The sequence below is a fragment of the Neoarius graeffei genome, chromosome 2 (genome assembly GCF_027579695.1).
Source record: "Neoarius graeffei isolate fNeoGra1 chromosome 2, fNeoGra1.pri, whole genome shotgun sequence".
In the NCBI taxonomy this organism is placed as follows: Eukaryota; Metazoa; Chordata; class Actinopteri; order Siluriformes; family Ariidae; genus Neoarius; species Neoarius graeffei.
In genome coordinates, this window is record NC_083570.1 from 86,491,776 (window position 1) to 86,511,085 (window position 19,310).

At 41.5% G+C, this 19,310-nt stretch overlaps 1 protein-coding gene across 3 annotated transcripts in view; it reads right to left on the minus strand.

The window, feature by feature from the left end:
- Positions 1–794: 794 nt before the first annotated feature.
- The window catches only part of LOC132881985 (nuclear cap-binding protein subunit 1), a 45,759-nt gene continuing 27,243 nt past the window's right edge, over positions 795–19,310 (minus strand). For 2 of the 3 annotated variants that reach the window (XM_060915124.1, XM_060915126.1), the window contains 14 exons: positions 17,670–17,733; positions 17,362–17,472; positions 15,833–15,897; positions 15,087–15,149; positions 12,909–12,983; positions 12,693–12,796; positions 12,355–12,477; positions 12,064–12,166; positions 10,151–10,244; positions 9,492–9,595; positions 9,289–9,406; positions 5,994–6,137; positions 1,729–1,842; positions 795–1,381 (listed from right to left, as the gene is read on the minus strand). In XM_060915124.1, the coding sequence (XP_060771107.1) occupies positions 1,268–1,381; positions 1,729–1,842; positions 5,994–6,137; positions 9,289–9,406; positions 9,492–9,595; positions 10,151–10,244; positions 12,064–12,166; positions 12,355–12,477; positions 12,693–12,796; positions 12,909–12,983; positions 15,087–15,149; positions 15,833–15,897; positions 17,362–17,472; positions 17,670–17,733 (1,396 nt within the window). In that variant the 3' untranslated portion in view covers positions 795–1,267. The remainder of the gene's footprint in view (positions 1,382–1,728; positions 1,843–5,993; positions 6,138–9,288; positions 9,407–9,491; positions 9,596–10,150; positions 10,245–12,063; positions 12,167–12,354; positions 12,478–12,692; positions 12,797–12,908; positions 12,984–15,086; positions 15,150–15,832; positions 15,898–17,361; positions 17,473–17,669; positions 17,734–19,310) is intronic. The other variant, XM_060915125.1, reaches the window with a different exon arrangement.

Below are 19,310 nucleotides of genomic sequence, written 5' to 3' on the forward strand. Positions count from 1 at the left end.
CAGTCCAAAGACATGCAGGTTAGGTTAACTGGTGACTCTAAATTGAGCGTAGGTGTGAATGTGAGTGTGAATGGTTGTCTGTGTCTATGTGTCAGCCCTGTGATGACCTGACGACTTGTCCAGGGTGTACCCCGCCTTTCGCCCGTAGTCAGCTGGGATAGGCTCCAGCTTGCCTGTGACCCTGTAGAAGGATAAAGCGGCTAGAGATAATGAGATGAGATGAACACTGAAAAGATAATTGTCTTTCTAGCCCATTTTAACTTTCCACCAACAAACTGCAACTGTTTATAGGTTAAGTGTTCAAGTCCTGATTAAACTCTTTCAATTCATGTGACCAAACAGTAATAACTATTAACAAGAGTGATCCAAGAGCACACTATCCCCCACTGGCAACTAAGCCATAACTCTGGTAAAATGCGACCGAATCGCAGTACGCGTATTACCGACATATAACAATGCCTCTCGTCAAGTTTCATGAAATTCCTCCAAAAATTGAGAGAGGAGTTGATTTCAGAAGGTGAGCGCTCTTCCGGGATGGACAGACATCACTGCGACATAATCCCCCTTCGGGCCTTTCAGCCAGCGGGGGATAAAACTAAACAAATATAAACTTTGATAATGGTGGGTAAAGCTTCCCCCCCTTTTAAAATTCACAAAACCCCCATGGCTATGATTCATAGCCTTCACCTTCACCTCCTTGTCATTCTTGAGAGCTGTGCAAATGTATATGTGGCATATGATTTACATCAAACAGCCCAAGACCACTGAATGAGAGACACTTCTTAAACAAAAAAAAAAGAAAAGATGGTTTCATGTATTTCTTTACAATTCAAAAAAATACACCATGACCATGACAGAAGCACTTAGACAATGCAAGCAGACTTGCACCTCGTTTTAAATCACATCCAGATCAAAATGGACATTAAATATATAAAACTCCAGTCATTTTTCTTCAGTCTGGCCAGAATAAAACCAAAATCCTCCTTCTGTCCACTTAACCTCAAGTTTTAAAAGACTTATCCCTAACTAATTCATACTTATGATCCAGGTGTAAAACCTGAAAAGATTTGGACTGGGGGGGGAACTAAACAAATGTGATACACAAATAATTAATTAATAGCCGTTACCACTACTTGAGAATAAACAAAATGATTCCCATACTTGTCGGATGCAGCTTAATAAGCTACACAACATACAAGCCAAGATTAAAAAGTCTGAACTGGCTAACTGTGGGCTTGGGTTTAGCATCATGGGTTCTGGAACATAATCAAAGCTGCAGGGCACAGAACTGCTGGTACACAGCCAGGATGTGGTGATCCAGCTCAGCCGTGAACAGCAGGTTCTCCAGCGTGCCCATGTACTGCTGGATGGTCACATGATGCTGCAATCACACACAGACACACAAGAATCATTAAGTAGTCAACAGAAGGTTTCGTGTCATCGAGGTCATTTTGTATTATTAGTAACCAAAATCTACTGAGGCAACACTGTTGGTGTTAGAGGAGAACTACTATTGCCTTTTGGAGGAATTCCTAGAAGCGTTTAATACATCAGCCTTCCGCGACTTGCTACTTAAAAAAATAAATAAATAAATTTAAAAAACAGCTGCCAGATGTAGCATTTACAAGTGCAGAGTCGCTGTCTCTAAACTACTAAATACCTGATTTATGAAGTAACCAACTACATTTTGTGCTTTTGTCAACATGCTGGATGTAAAATGAAAAGTACCATGAGGAAGATTTGTTGCAGCCGCTCGACGCAGTTTTTATACCAGCAGGTGTTTATGTCCACGGTGCCCGTTTCACAGCGCACCAAGTGCTCCGTCAGCATCATGATGAAACGCTGAGAGAAGAAAGAGAAGAATAAGCAAAGAAAGTCTGGCTGGATTAAAATTCAAGAAACCAGCACATCATCAGAATTTGCGGTCTGTGTACTGGTATAAACGAGACACCGGCAGAAATGTGTCAATGCTGTTTTGATCACGGTTGGACAAAAGACAAAGCTAGGCGTTATCTACAGACCCGCTGACCCATCTTTTCGATGACCAATACTAGAAGTCGACGGGTGATTTTCTGCAAAGACGAGCTTCAAAATTCCCATTTGGGGATCCTTCGGAGCGCGGTGTGCGTGCGCTTGGGAACCAGTCATTATGGGAAACACCTGATGCTGATTTGAACGCGATAAGCATGTGCTGTCAGGACACTTTTCACAGAGACTTTGTGAAGTGTTCTGTCATGTATGCAGCGGTAGATGGCTGGAAGCGTTTATTAGCAGGCGTGAGATTTACAAAAACTAAACCAGTCATAAAACACAGCGACAAACAAATGTGACCGTGATGATGATGATAATACTTCATAAAGCCCCCGTGTCTTTACATGCACGTGCCGACTGATCTCAAATCAGTATCGGGTGTTTCCCGTAATGACTGGCTCCCAAGCGCGCGCACAACATGCTCCGGAGGATCCCCAAATGTAAATGCACTTTAAGTCTCGGTGAAGTTTAGGCTGTGCCACTCATGTTCACTTCACAGGATAAGAACGAGCACCGCACTGCAGTTCAGAGATTATTATGGAATTTTTATCTTCATGGAAATGAAGTGAGCACACCATAGGGTTTTTGACCTCCCTGTGCAATACAAAGTCCCGCTGAATGCCCCCCCCTCCCCTTCTATGTTTAGAAATATCTCTAGTTTTTTCCACAATGATGAATTACTTTTGGTAAAAAAAAAAAAAAAAACACCTGATGTCTGTTTCTCGTTCAAAACTCTTTGCATACCCAAAAACACAGCAAAACCGTCCCATACCGATAAACAACAACTAACTCGGCTGAATGAAGCACTACAAGTGCACCCCCCCGTCATGGCAGCGTAGTAACCGTTGCTATGGGGTCACATAATTGTGCAAAGCCTCCATTATAAAAAAAATGATAAAACAAAAATGAGCAATTTTCATGTAGAATTTTGCAGTCATGATTGTGCATGTGATAGGATGACTGATTATTTTGTAGGGCTATTTGAACTGTTTGCTGCATCTCTTTCCATCCTGGCTGGCAGTGCAAAGGCTGAAAGGGTCTTCAGCTGTAGCAACCAACTTAGTATCAGTACATTGGACCGCCTTGTTCATCTAAGCTACACCAAGATAGGCTTTGAGGACTTCCCATTTGAGGAAGCCGCAGAACTTTTCATGCAACCTCATCCGAGGCCTGTGTGAAATCTCTAATGCTCATTTTACCTTTAGGCACAAAGGCTACTACATGTGCTACAAAATAAAGAATTTTCTTGAAATTATTCGAGTTGACTGATTCCCTTTTTCAGAAATTCACTACCTGGAACACCTTATTTCAAGAGCTTCTCTCAACTGCTTTTTCATGCCAAGATTACACCAGAGGGCCCCAAATTTGCTTCAATATTTCAAATTTTCCCAGTGGAGCATGCCCCCAGACCAACACCCTTCTCTCAATTTCTAGACAATAGAGATCTTGCATGTGACGTCACAGCCGATCCAGATTGTAACAGACGCCATCTCGTCGGTCAAACGCCATATTTTCGCCTTCTACTTCTGCTTCTACCTTTTCTTCTGGAAAACCCTACTATATACAATTCTACTACAACGGCTGCGGCTACAAGCTCTCCCTACCTGTGCACGTTTATGTTTTTTGTGTGTATTTTTGCGTGTTGTTTGTCTGTACCGGACTTCAATATCCACTACAACCGTATGGACTTACTGGACATTGGTTTCCAGCAGAAAATGACGGTTTGTAGCGATTTCCATCGCATGCACAACATTCCGGACGACATAGCGAGACCAGCGGGGTCTCCGTGGATTGTTATCGGGTCTGGCAGGCGAAGGAGGCGGCGTCGGGAGAGGAAGCAAAAGCGAGGCTGCAGGCAGAGCCGGCCTGTTGACTAAGCTCAGAAAACAGCCACTCAAATCTCCACTGCCAAGCCTCTACCTCTCTAACGCCAGATCCATGGTAAACAAGATGGACGATTTGGAATTACAGCTGGAATTACCTTATTCTATAATCGGCTGGTCAGTGCTATACTAGATACTACTGATATATCTAGTATCAGTACTAGTAATACTTAAGTGACTTACCCGTCCAATGAGGATTGTTATTTTCTTGTTTACAAGATGCCACATCTGAGGGCGGCTGACAAATCCTGAATTTCTGTAAAGATAACTGTCCAGAGATTTATAAGCACGCAGTGCTTCACCACTGAATAGCGAGGGAAAGTTAATGAGGTAATTATACACGTCTGGGTATTCCACCTCTGGCAGTTCAATATCCACTGACACTGTCGTGAAAACTCCGTCCGGTAAGCCATAAGGGTCACTAATCTGTAGGTCGTTTATTTTAGACACATATCTAGTTATCTGTTCCTTAGAAAAATGAGCCGTGTAGTCCGTCGGTTGAAATATTGATCCATTTTGTACACGAGTGCAGCAGTATTCAGCGGTGTTTTTTACCGACAAGATGGCGGCTGTGTACTTTCCGGTCACGTGACTGCAAGATCTCTATACCCTGCTACAAACGTAACACATGGAACTTGCCTCAGATCATTGCTTGTCACAAAATTGCTAGAGTCTCCATGGTGTCCTGCAGAGTGGACATTTTGAACACAAATAACAATGGAAAAGACAAATCTAAAAGTACATACAATATATCTGCATGCATACAGTCACTGACCGTAACTGCTATTTTATTTTCTGCTTTCTAGCACAAGTATGGATTCAGCAAATTGTCAGGATTTGAATCCATTCAAATTTAAACCAGTGTCAGCAACGCAGTAGCTCACACGGCCGTATCATGAGAAACCGGCTAATTATAAACGAGTCCAAGTTGTTCATGAGAACAATTAGATCTTCGAAACAAAATCAGGATCACAAACTCAGGGAGGAAGAGCAATTTTTGTGAATTGTCGACGGACAGACGACGTGCGATGGCAATAGATCATCGGCTATGGCTGGTGAGATGATAATAAAACGACCGGCTTTTTAGGAAGGGAAAAATGTAATGAAATGTATTTGGATTTAAGAAAGCCTGCTGAACGATATGTAGGACAAAGGCCCAATCCCAATTCTAATTTCTACCCCTACCCCTCCGCCTTCCCCTTGGCCCTTCCCCTTGAAACTGAGTTACAAGGGATAGGGCTTGAAATTCAACCCCTACGTATTGGGATAGCCCTTCAACGATCGCATACGTCATCGCGTACCTCCGTCAGCGTTTACGTTAGCAAAACGCGACCAAATGCGTCATTGGCTGCGACCAGCCGCTACAGTCAGAGCCAGAACCAGAAATCTCTGCTGGCAGGGTGTGATTTGTTAACTAACACCACTGAATGGGATATCTTTGGCGCTTCGTGCACCACATCCGACAGAATGAGGTGTCAGAACACTCATGTAAACAATAAAAGCGAGAATAACAGAACAAAACGTACGCAGTAAAGCAACCGAAAACAATACTCACTCCCAAAGCTTTTTAGCAGCAGCTTGGATTTCAGAAATCGCTGCTCATTCTCAGCTCGAAAGCGAATCAAGCGGCGTGTTTCCTCTGGATAACAACTTAAAACACGTAAATAATGGAGAAAATACATTTATGACAATCTTTCGCCGCGGGAACCGCCATCTTTCTGAAATCCGCATGAAATCTCGCTGAAATCCGCATGGCATTGTGGGAAATCACTCAAACCCCTTCGTTCGGAGTCAGCTCCAGGAAAATCTCCGTTTGGAGGGGTACAGAAGCCCTACCCCTTCCCCTACCCCTCCGCGTTAACTGGGATTGGGATACCCCTACCCCTTCACGTGAACGCGCAAAATGGAGGGGAAGGGCCAAGGGGTTGGTCCAAGGGGTGAAATGGGATTCGGCCAAAATTTCACTCCTTTAAATAGTTTCCTCAGGCCTCCACACGCCGGCTGACATGGAACTGATTTCACATCTACAGTGTGTCTAACATTAGTTATATAACCGCCTGAGCCTGGCACAGGTCTTACCTGAAAAATGACGAGGAAGAGGTTCTTCTGTTCGCTCTGTGCTGACTCTACTTTCTCCTGCAGCCTTTCGATTTGCTCCTCCAGCTGACCATCTTCATCCTCACTGTTCTTCTCCATGTCCTCTTCATCACCACTGTCTTTCTGCTAAAAACACAAAGACTTTTTCCACTTGCTTTACACACTGTACTCCCACCACCTTCCACAAGCCCTTGTAGTACTAGATACTAAACACAGCTTTGGTGCGTAACTTGACAAACATGTGCACTGTTCAGGTTCCATTCAGAACTGGTATTAACATGCATCTCGGGTTTTCTCTTCAACCCCCACGCAGAATCAAGCTCCTTTTGAACTGGTTTTGTGTCCGCTTCCCATTTGTACGTGCATGGTTTAGGAATTTTGCATACATACGTTTGTAGAAAGCTGTACACGCTTATCACCCACTTTAATAGGAACACCTGTACCCCTGCTCATTCATGCAATCAAGGTCAGGCACTTCAGCTCACATTCACCTCAAGGTTTAACATGCATGTTCAGACACATTTTCCTCATCATGTAAAAGACAGATAGATGCATACATACATAGAGATATAATCTTTACGGATGTAAAGAGTGGTTATACAAGTTAGTTACTTTAAGTTTTATCTCAGCGCAAATCAGCCTAACCCACTTCCTCTGACCTCACATCGACACGGCACTTCCACTCACAGGACGGGGTTTTTTGTTGTTGTTTTCACACCATTCTGTACAAACTCAAGAGACTGTTGTGCATGAAATACCCAAGAGATCAGCAGTTTCTGAAATACTCCAACTAATAATTCAGCACCAACATTAACTGAAGCTTGTGACCTATCGCTACATGATTTTATACACTGCACTGCTGCTACGTGACTGGATAATTGCATGAATGAGCAGGGTTACAAAAGGCAAACGGCGAGTGAGTATATAGCTACAGTACAGAAATAATCATTTGGACTATATTTATTAATTTAAAAAAAAAAAAAACAACAACATGTATGCAAATACATATCACACACACTAGTTATTTTCTCTACAATTAATGAGCCATGTCTCTGCAATAATTAGTACAAATGCAACAGAGCATAAATGTGATTCAATTATTCCAAGATATTAAAACCTTTGAATGGTAATATTTATGTTGCCTGTGGCATGTGATTAAGTTAGTTCAAACCATATTTGAGAGGGTCCTTTTTTTTTTTTTTTTTAAAAGTTTACTCGTGGTAGGCATTTGTGACTATTTGTGTCTGCAACTCACCATTTACAGTGGTGTTTGAAAGTTTGTGAACCCTTTAGAATTTTCTATATTTCTGCATAAATATGACCTGAAACATCATCAGATTTTCACACAAGTCCTAAAAGTAGATAAAGAGAACCCAGTTAAACAAATGAGATATAAATATTATACTTGGTCATTTATTTATTGAGGAAAATGATCCAATATTACATATCTGTGAGTGGCAAAAGTACGTGAACCTCTAGGATTCACAGTTCATTTGAAGGTGAAATTAGAGTCAGGTGTTTTCAATCAATGGGATGACAGTCAGGTGTGAGTGGGCACCCTGTTTTATTTAAAGAACAGGGATCTATCAAAGTCTGATCTTCACAACATGTTTGTGGAAGTGTATCATGGCACGAACAAAGGAGATTTCTGAGGACCTCAGAAAAAGCATTGTTGATGCTCATCAGGCTGGAAAAGGTTACAAAACCATCTCTAAAGAGTTTGGACTCCACCAATCCACAGTCAGACAGATTGTGTACAAATGGAGGAAATTCAAGACCATTGTTACCCTCCCCAGGAGTGGTCGACCAACAAAGATCACTCCAAGAGCAAGGCGTGTAATAGTTGGCGAGGTCACAAAGGACCCCAGGGGAACTTCTAAGCAACTGAAGGCCTCTCTCACATTGGCAAATGTTAATGTTCATGAGTCCACCATCAGGAGAACACTGAACAACAATGGTGTGCATGGCAGGGTTGCAAGGAGAAAGCCACTGCTCTCCAAAAAGAACAATGCTGCTCGTCTGCAGTTTGCTAAAAATCATGTGGACAAGCTAGAAGGCTATTGGAAAAATGTTTTGTGGACGGATGAGACCAAAATAGAACTTTTTGGTTTAAATGAGAAGCATTATGTTTGGAGAAAGGAAAACACTGCATTCCAGCATAAGACCCTTATCCCATCTGTGAAACATGGTGGTGGTAGTATCAGGGTTTGGGCCTGTTTTGCTGCATCTGGGCCAGGACGGCTTGCCATCATTGATGGAACAATGAATTCTGAATTATACCAGCGAATTCTAAAAGAAAATGTCAGGATGAACTGAATCTCAAGAGAAGGTGGGTCATGCAGCAAGACAACGACCCTAAGCACAAGTCATTCTACCAAAGAATGGTTAAAAAAAGAATAAAGTTACTGTTTTGGAATGGCCAAGTCAAAGTCCTGACCTTAATCCAATTGAAATGTTGTGGAAGGACCTGAAGCGAGCAGTTCATGTGAGGAAACCCACCAACATCCCAGAGTTGAAGCTGCTCTGTACGGAGGAATGGGCTAAAATTCCTCCAAGCCGGTGTGCAGGACTGAGCAACAGTTACCGGAAACGTTTAGTTGCAGTTATTGCTGCACAAGGGGGTCACACCAGATACTGAAAGCAAAGGTTCACATACTTTTGCCACTCACATATGTAATATTGGATCATTTTCCTCAATAAATAAACGACCAAGTATAATATTTTTGTCTCATTTGTTTAACTGGGTTCTCTTTATCTACTTTTAGGACTTGTGTGAAAATCTGATGTTTTAGGTCATATTTATGCAGAAATATAGAAAATTCTAAAGGGTTCACAAACTTTCAAGCACCACTGTACATTTTTGTTGCTTCCCTCTTTAATTTTGGTTGTTAAATTCACAAACTGTGATTAGATGAGCAAATAAATGCAGAAAAAGCTACACAGTAAAGCATGGACAGTGAAACCGTTAATCAGCCAATCCAAGCACCAGGAAATGCAATTGAACACACACACACAAGCATGTTTGGGTTCTTGAATTTTTTAAGTGCCATCAGCTTGCTTGTGGAAGATCTGGCAACCCCTATAGTCACAAATCCTGATCACAAGCAGTCACTAAAGACAAAGCTGAGACACTCGAAAAGGCCTGGCATGATCCATCTATAATCAGCTGTCCACTTATGATCCAGAACAACCACGACGATTGTTAATACCCACACCTGAACACAGCCTTGAAGTCAGAACAATGATCTAAAGGAGGCCCAACATGAATTTCCCATACCTTCTTGTGCTGCTGTTTTTCCAGCTTGTCCTTGGCCTCCTCCAGCTCCTTCTGGATCTTCTGGACATGTTTGTTCATTTTCCTGATGGTGGAGTGAAGAATCTCCCACACATAAAGCCTGACCCAACCGATACAAACAGCAACATAAGGACCCACTAAGACAAGAAAAAAATATATATATAAAACAGAATATGAAAATGTACCTGGTGAAATCATGAGCCATGTCAGGAGAGAAGATCCAGTTGGCCACAGCAGCACAGTCAACTATTTGAGTACGTATCATCTTATCTACCAGCACTGAGATCATCTGAAGACAGACGGACACATTGCCCATCATTAACAAACGCATGAACTGCCTGAAGGTACAGTTTGGCACCAATTTAAGTTTGCATTGTTTTCAGAACAAACATTTTAAATAGTAGCTTATGTAATGATAATCCCTCCCCCACACACATGATTACACTTCTGTAACACTACAGTGCAAAAATATGGCATGTATTTAAAATGACCAAAGTTCATTTGCTTTAACGCCAAATACAATCAATCCCAGAGCTAAACAGTAGAAGTTGCCACTTTTCTAGGACCCCATGAAATATTTACATGTCATTTTCTAAATGTCCATTACTATAAGATTAGTCATCAGATTAGTCTTCCAGGATGCAGAGAAAATGTTTACTCATAATTATGGTGACGGAAAATGTCACGCAAATAATGCCAAAGCCGCTGTCCTGATCCAATCTCTAAACCCACTACCAGTTATGCAACAGCCTTCATTACCACATGCATCGATGATGCCCTTATATTCAGTGTATTCCAGGGGCTTAAAGCAGACTTGTATTTGACCAAAATGCTGGTTTCTGACCTGTGGGTGATTCCTCCATGCCTCGTACACCACCCTAAGAATGTGCAGCTTCCCTTCATCACTCTCTGTTAAAGTCTTCAGCACTTCATGGAACCTGAGAAGGGGCAAAACAAGAAAAAATGGACCTGAGAAAGTAAACAAACCCCTACAAGCCATATGGGTAAAAACAGAACTGCTCTCCCCTAGTGAGACAAGTTTCAATACTCTAGTATGTGAAACCAGGGACGGATGAAACGGTTTCTGCAGAAATCAGCAAATCTAATTTAATTAATGCTTTTTAAATGCCCTTTTAATGCCATCAACAATCCACGGATATGCATGTATAGTAAAGGATGGAAACTCTTAATTTGTTGCAAAGTGCCTTGAGAGAATGCATTTTATGATTTGGTGCTATACAAATAAAATTGAATTGAAAAATTAAAGTCTGAAACGTAGTGTATGCGAAATCAAAGTCCTTCCCACGCCATGTGGTGCATAGGGTGGCGCCGATCTCGGTTTCCGTAGCCCTCAGCCTCTCGCCTATTACATAGCTAGGGTTACAGAGGGGGTCTCGTCCTCTGGTAACCGCGAGTGTTTGACTCCCCACTCGTATCTGTCTTGCCAGACGGCAGCAGGTAGCATTTTTATGATGGTCTTTGGTATGACCCGACCATGAGCAGAACTCGCGATTTCCCAATCGAGAAGCGGACACACTAACCACTAGGCCAACTCGCGTTCATGCAAAATCAAATGCCACATTAGTTACACAGAACGTTACATGCTACAGCAATTACACAGGGTTTTTTTTTGTACAGAAGAGAATTAATGCATGCGACTTAGTGCACAAGCTTTTGATTCCAACTCTGACAAAATTTTTTTAGTTCACTGCATTTGTCCTTGTATCTCTTCCTTAAAGTATTAGATTTGGTAATCATCGACCAGCCTCCCAAAATCAAACGTGGACATCTAGTAGTTATTTTTTTGTTGACAGGTTGAAACTCTCATCAAACATCAGTACAAATGGTCCTGCATTATTAACTATAGAAAATCAGTTCATTTTTGAAGTGTGGGACAAGTCCAAACTTTAAAATGTAGCTGGTTTTGCCCTTTTCACAGGTGAAAGATTTGGCTATTTCTGAATCCGAAAACATTGCCTGGAACAACTCAGAAACACCTTCATTGGATGCATGAGTGGTGCTGCCCGGCAGTGTTCAGACACCAGAGCACCTCCACCTGCAGCGTCGTATTTGATCCAAACGTTGCTCAAAAGGTTGCTCGATTTTCCGACAGTAGCTGCTCCGATGGTAGCGGTGGTCACTACAGCAGCAGCAGCAGCTGTGCGGTTTGTGGTGGTCATAGCGGTTGCTGAAGACGTTACTTTGTTGGTCACGGAAAAATAAAAATAAAGGTTAACTGCTGTCTGCCTTTTACAGCCGATTTGTGGCTATCGGACTACGTGGGAGATTCAACTGCGTTGACGCCCATTGTACCCAGCTTAAATGTTTGGATTTTTTTTAAACAAACACTGCAAAATCCTTCTCCATCTTGACCACCAACGGGCTGCAACCATGTCCTGAATTCCTCATTTTCAAGCCACTTCTGCTGGAATTTGCATTTCCCCATTTCATCGCTGCTCTAAAGTTTTCCTCCTCCCAGTCCAGCTTGCCACTGTCCAAACATTCAGTGTTACAGAAATTCTGCACTGAACATACCCTATATACTCAAAATAAATATTTTTCTTGAAAACTACCAAAAGAATTTTTAATGCTACTGGGAATCAAACGTAAATGCTTTTTAATGCCATTTAAGGCCTTAGTTTTCGCAAAATCCATTTAATGCCCTGCGGAAACCATGCTAAAGCGCTCACAAATGCCCAAGAGTCCCCCCCCAAAACATATGCAACCACAAGCTAGCCTGTTTGAGACCACACTCACTTTGCAAGGGCACTGAATGAGTGGCTGAAGGACTTTGCAGCCAGATGGAGCAGCGTCTGCAGGAACACGTCTATTTTCAGTGGATTGAAACCATCACCTTCATCTGAAAAGGAAAATAAAAGCCAAATTAAGGGTCATGATAACTTCAAGTCTTTGTGCATATTGAAAATTGACACCGACAAGTGACATTTACAGTGTGCAAGGCATACAAGAAGTAAGAAGTGATAAGGGAAAGGCTAAAGGTCTGTGCCTTCCAGCTATTAGATAACTAATGAGGGCAAGATACCATACCGTCATCTTCATCCTGGTTAGGATTGGGCACCTCCTTCAGGACAGTGAGGATCTCCTCATTTGAGGCACGGCTTTTGATAGCATTTGCTACAGATTCTGCCATAACAAATCCAGGCAAGGAACCTACAGCAGAGAGAGAGAGAGACACAGAGAGCACGACAGTGCAGCAGGACATGTTACACCAAGTTTCACAGAAATAGGCAGTACAGATACACTGAAAGAAAATTGTGCCCTCAAGAGGGTAAGTTATCAGCCATTTGTGAAAAGCTGTCCATCTCCTTTCTCCTCTTTTGAAAAGCTCGAGACATGAACAGCCGTTTTTTGGCAGAAGTACTTACTGCTGCTCTCATCACCATATTTATACTGAAACAGTGGTTCAGCCGGAATTAGAGCAGAGAAACTAGGAGGCACAATGTCCACTATCCGCTGGTGATAGGACAGCCTGCAATTCAAGAACAAAAGCTAAAGTTACACATCATTTATAAGAATGTAGTTCCAGAGATAATCCCTAATTATAAATACATTAATAATAAATATGGGGGGAGGTGACCCACCTCATGCATTTTTCCAACACCTCTCTGACAAATTTGGGCTTGGGTTTCTCAAGGTCCACTGTTAAACAGTCAGACCTAGGAGAAATGAGGAAAATAAATACAACATTGATTACACCAAGATTTTACATTTAAAAAAAAAAAAATTCTATATATATAAAAAACAAAACAAAAAACACAGGTAGTCGTCGACTTACGACCAATCGACTTTACAACCATCTGGTTATGACTGGCAAGTGTTTCCCAGCTGAGCGTACGACAGTTTCCGCCCCAGCTCCCGGCAGTGCCCAGCATCCAGCCAGTGTTGCCAGATACTGCTGACAGTTTCCAGCCCAAAATATGTTCAAAACCCACCAAAATGCACTTAAAACCACCCAATCTGGCAACACTGCATCCAGCCTCTTCTATTGTGTGTGCAGTGTTTCGTTGGACAAACAACGAGCGAGCTACAGCGCACGTGCAGCTTAACCAGATCTTGTGCTATAACGTGCGCAGCTGGTAATCAAAGTAACTTTCACTTTTCTGTTCTGTTACACTGTTCTGTGTCCAATGTCCAAAATGAAAAGTTAGTTTTCAACTGTTCAGCTAAAAAAAAATGTTATTAAAACGACTGTGTTGTTGAAATGATGTGTTTGCAATTTATTTATAATCAAAAACTGATACAGGTGGATGAAAGAGTGATAGTGTGATAAAGTACTATACTAGTACTACTGAGTGGTAAGAAGTCCTAGTGAATGCTTGATAAGTAGACAATAATAAATAATTAGGTGTATTTTTTGGCGCGCATGCACTATGGCTCAAAATAACATACCGGCAAGAAATAAAAGTTACTTTCACCCCTGAATATGCAGTGTTTGACTTAAATCAAATAATGAGCCAAGGTAATGAAATAAGAAAATGTTGATAAAATAAGACTAAGATGATTACAATATCATTACATATCACAATATACTTCCGTTCATTTAACATAGGCCGACTTACGACCAGATCGGTTTGTAACCGAACGCAGTCCTAAGTTGACGACTACTTGTATATAACTCATTGTGTGTTCACACTGCTCTAGAGAGACATCAGCAAGCATGGCAAGGGCAACAGTGGACAAAAACGAAAGATTTAAGAAAGCGAAACAGAACCCTCAAGAGGAGCCAAGACACAGTAAAGTGATTATATACAGTATAATAACTTCAGTATAACGAATGAGTGTTTAACTTTTGACTGGTACTCTATATGAATGACAATGTACCAGTGATCACTAAAATCAATATTTTTGATTGTTGACCATCACCAAATCAGGCTCCCACATTTATATAATATAAAATGAGGTCCTACCTAATAGTGGATTTCGCAGCGATTTCAAAATCAACATCACTATTTAGAATTAAATTCTTCCAACTCGTCATTTCTATTAATTCATTTTTTACACTTTTTTTTCCTCTTTCAGCTTGTCGCTTTTCTTGTGAAAGATTTCTTCGCCTCTCTCTCGCTCTTTCACCGCTTCTTTCCTTTTCTTCCTCTGTCAAAACTCTCTCTTCCCGTTTTGACTCGATCTTTCTCTCCTTGGTGAACTTGTTCTGACATCTTTTTAAAAGTTTGTATTAAAAAGTTTGTAAAAATGATTATTATTGTGTTGCGCTGTTTGAGTTGTTCTCGGTGGAAAACCCCGATAAATATGAAATTATCTGTAGACAAAAGTTAGTTATGTAGGCGCGCTCGCGCTTCTAGTTCCCGCCAAAATCAAACAGCCAATCAGAATCGCGAGGGGCGGGGACGGACACAGCTGGGATCCCTGTGTCCATGAAAAATCAACTCAATGGGTTACCATATTTTCTTAAGTATGGAGCTCTGCTTAAAAAAAAAAAAGCTGCATCTGACAAGCAGTGATGAATATTCGTGGTAATACCACATGTGCCGTGTACTTTATAACTGTTGTTGCAAAAGACTTGTGCTGTGATATTGTAAGTAATCCCTGCCAGCCACCTCCTTAACTTTTAACCCCTTCCAGCAGCACATCTTTCACGTGATGCTCAATCGAGAACCATTACCGATAGCATCATCACAGAATCAAAGAGCACTAATGAACATGGACCCGAAATTGCCCACGACGCTGGTTGTCTAGCTGCTTCAGTCTGAGAGTGAGTGGATGAATAATGTATGTACTGTAGATGTCAAAATCAGTCTTACCAGTCATCCCAGCTCCATCTGAACTGAAAATTGCTCAGATGATGAGAAAACCAGTTGATGAATCTAAAACAAAAAGAAATAAAATTAAAATCAACATATCATCTCTAGCCGCTTTATCCTTCTACAGGGTCGCAGGCAAGCTGGAGCCTATCCCAGCTGACTACGGGCGAAAGGCAGGGTACACCCTGGACAAGTCGCCAGGTCATCACAGGGCTGACACATAGACACAGACAACCATTCACACCTACGGTCAATTTAGAGTCACCAGTTAACCTAACCTGCATGTCTTTGGACTGTGGGGGAAACCGGAGCACCTGGAGGAAACCCACGCGGACACGGGGAGAACATGCAAACTCCACACAGAAAGGCCCTCGCCGGCCCCGGGGCTCGAACCCAGGACCTTCTTGCTGTGAGGTGACAGCGCTAACCACTACACCACCGTGCCGCCCAAAATCAACATAGAGAAGGATTTATAAAAAAAACCAAAAACAAAACCTACATTAAAGGTGACCTGGCCAACATCATGCTACTCCAGAGGCTCATAAATTGTTTTACTGGCTTTTTCAAAAAAAATTTAATAAAATCACGTTGACATGGTTTGAATTGAGCAACACGGTATCTATCAGAAGATAAAATACAAGGTGTTTTTTTTAAATTAATAGTAGGTAAAGCATTATTAATTTTTCAAGTGATGCAAAATCAGCAGGTCTGTTCTGACCGAACAAAAGAGGCGCTCACACACTTACCGGTCTGCGCATGTTGTGTTCATTGTGTCCAGTCTCATGTACATCATCTCTGTGGCTTGTGCAAGCTTAGAGCAAGTTTAGGTTAAGTTGCAATTCTAATATAGTTGAAAACAGAGGACGGGAAGGAGCAGTAGCCTAGCCTAATAATAAGCAATACCGGACAATGTGCAATATAAAGTGCAATATCTCCCCTTTTCCCCCCTCCTCTCTTCCCCATATCTTATTCTATTTGTACATGTAAATACTTTATTTATTTTAATTTATCTAGAAGTTTTTCTCTATTTCTTTTTTCTCTTTATCTGTAATGATGCTGCTGGAATCTTAATTTCCCTGAGGGAACCCTTCCAAAGGGATCAATAAAGTTTTATCTAATCTAGTCTAACAGACTGCAGCATACAATGACAGTAATATCAAACACAGTAAATGTTCTCGCTCTTCCTTCCCATTTCTTCTTGAATCATCTTTACAAGGCAATGCACTAAATTATAGCAAATCAAGCTGCATACATTAGCTTTCTCGTGAGAACAAAGCTCATATTAATATAGCTCTTTTCTTAATAGCAGAGCTCCATACTTAAGAAAATATGGTAACCCATCGAGTTGATTTTTCATGGACACAGGGATCCCAGCTGCGTACGTCTGTCCGTCCATCCGTCCCCGCCCCTCACGATTCTGATTGGCTGTTTGATTTTGGCGGGAACTAGAAGCGCGAGCGCGCCTACATAACTTATTTCTGTCTACAGATAATTTCATATTTATCGGGGTTTTCCACCGAGGACAACTCAAACAGCGCAACACAATAATCGTTTTGACAAACTTTAAAAAGATGTCAGAACAAGTTCACCGAGGAGAGAAAGATGAAGTCAAAACCGGGAAGAGAGAGAGAGTTTTGACAGAGGAAGAAAAGGAAAGAAGCGGTGAAAAAGCAAGAGAGAGGCGAAGAAATCTTTCACAAGAAAAGCGACAAGCTGAAAGAGGAAAAAAAAAAAAGTGTAAAAAATTAATTAATAGAAATGATGAGTTGGAGGAACTTAATTCTAAATAGTGATGTTGATTTTGAAATCACTGCGAAATCCGTCGGGATCTGACAAGTTGACCTGAATCCAGTCAGTGTTTTCATGAATCGTGTATCTTTTGTGTTCAAAACATTTTGCTATAAATCCCTAAAGCACACTGGAGTTTATAGTAATAAAAAGAATAATATACATGCGAGTTTGGAGAAATTTATCTTCTCGTGATAAAATTCAAACTGAAGCACATCAAAGTACATCATCTGTTGCATGTTTGTTTTCATTTGAATGGAAGCTCCGCTATTAGGTAGGACCTAATTTTATATTAGGAATTAACTTTACCTCCTATCCCCATCATTTAATATACCCCCCCAACCAACCAAGTTTCCAGGGGTCAAATAAGCCACTACAAGAACACTAATCCTTCCAAAAACCCTCCCAACCCTACCCTGTCAATGCATGTACTAAATAATCCTTGAACTAAGAGACACAAGAACATTCTAGCAGTAGGAAAGGATACAACTTGAGGTAACGACCCAGGCTGCAGCTTGCAGAGCTCGATCAGTAATGCAGTGTACATGACATCAATGTGAGGCGGAGAGGGTAGCTGGAAGAGTTCACCAAAGATCACCTAGAGGAGGACATTACAAATTTAAGTGTGATTTATTAGGACAAAATCACCATCACATACTACTGACCATGTCTCAAGCTTGGTTCGAGTATGCAGCATTTAAGCAGTATTAAATATCAATAATAAAATTATGAACACACAAGCTGTTACGTGTTTACACCATTTTATTTTATGCATTCTTCATATTTATAATTTACCTCAACAATATGATAGTTTAGAGGAATCTTGCTTTTGCCAGGATAGCTCAGCAACTGTGCGGCACTGAAACAGGCACAAGACAGAGAGATTAGTATAAACATGGAGGGGACGATAGAAAATCGCGCGCGCTGATTGGTCGAGAGATTCGGACTATTTGTCGATAATCACCTCAAGCGACTCACCAAAATGACATTACATTAATGGCATTTAGCAGATGCTGTTATCCAGAGGGACATACAAAATACCCAGAACAGCTTGGGGAGCAGTTGAAGGTTAGGTGCTTTGCTCAAGGGCACTTCAGCCATTCTTACTGGTCCAGGGAATCAAACCAGCAACCTTTTGGTCCCAAAGCTGCTTTTCTAACCATTAGGCCATGGCTTCCCCATGGCTGTGGAAAATGGCAACCAATCGCTTTGTCACCATAAGTGAGGAAGAATTACAAATTATGAAAGAAAATGTTGTTCCTAAAAGCACTAAAGATGCTACAAAGTTTGGTCTAAAACTATTCAAAAGGTAAGGTGGAATTGTGATTGTTTTGAAATCGATTAAAATAAATAAATAAATAATAAAAAAAGTATTTTACGTGAGGTGGGCGGCACGGTGGTGTAGTGGTTAGCGCTGTCGCCTCACAGCAAGAAGGTCCGGGTTCGAGCCCTGTGGCCGGTGAGGGCCTTTCTGTGTGGAGTTTGCATGTTCTCCCCGTGTCCGCGTGGGTTTCCTCCGGGTGCTCCGGTTTCCCCCACAGTCCAAAGACATGCAGGTTAGGTTAACTGGTGACTCTAAATTGACCGTAGGTGTGAATGTGAGTGTGAATGGTTGTCTGTGTCTATGTGTCAGCCCTGTGATGACCTGGCGACTTGTCCAGGGTGTACCCCGCCTTTCGCCCGTAGTCAGCTGGGATAGGCTCCAGCTTGCCTGCGACCCTGTAGAACAGGATAAAGCGGCTACAGATAATGAGATGAGAATGAGAGATTTTACGTGAGCCGGCATAAATAAATGACAACCCAGACACGTTATCATATTTGCATGCCACTTTTGAAGTTTGAAATCAGTTATTTTTTTAAAAAATACAATTAAAAAAATAAATAAAATAAATTCACCTGTGTATTTATGCTAAAACAATTATCTGCCTCAGGTTCAGTGAATCATCTCTATTATTATTATTTACCTTGCCTTCGGCAAATAATTACGATACGACAGTTAGCCCTGGCCCGTTACTTTGACTGGTTGAGCGGCATTCCAAGAGTGATGATATTTCACGGCAACCACACTGGAACGTTTCACTCCACTTGTACACACAAAATTCCACTTCCACAGTAACCATTTCAAGCCAGGTAGTATTAGCGAGATCAGCAAACACAACAATTGACACTTTTCAGGAATACAACTTGACATAAAATATGAAAGCTTGTCTGATGATGAAAAGGAAGAAGGGATGCCAGTTTCACCAGAAGCACCTTTAACAGGAAATGTACAATTCAATGCAAGTTAGCCAACGTGCCATAAATTGAGTGTGGCTTCCTCGGGATCCATTTTCACTCATGGAGCAAAACCAGACTAGATGGCCACAGTGCAGCCAAAATATCATTTACTGTGCTTAATTTCTTATTTATAGAACTGTTGTATAAAAGCAACATCGC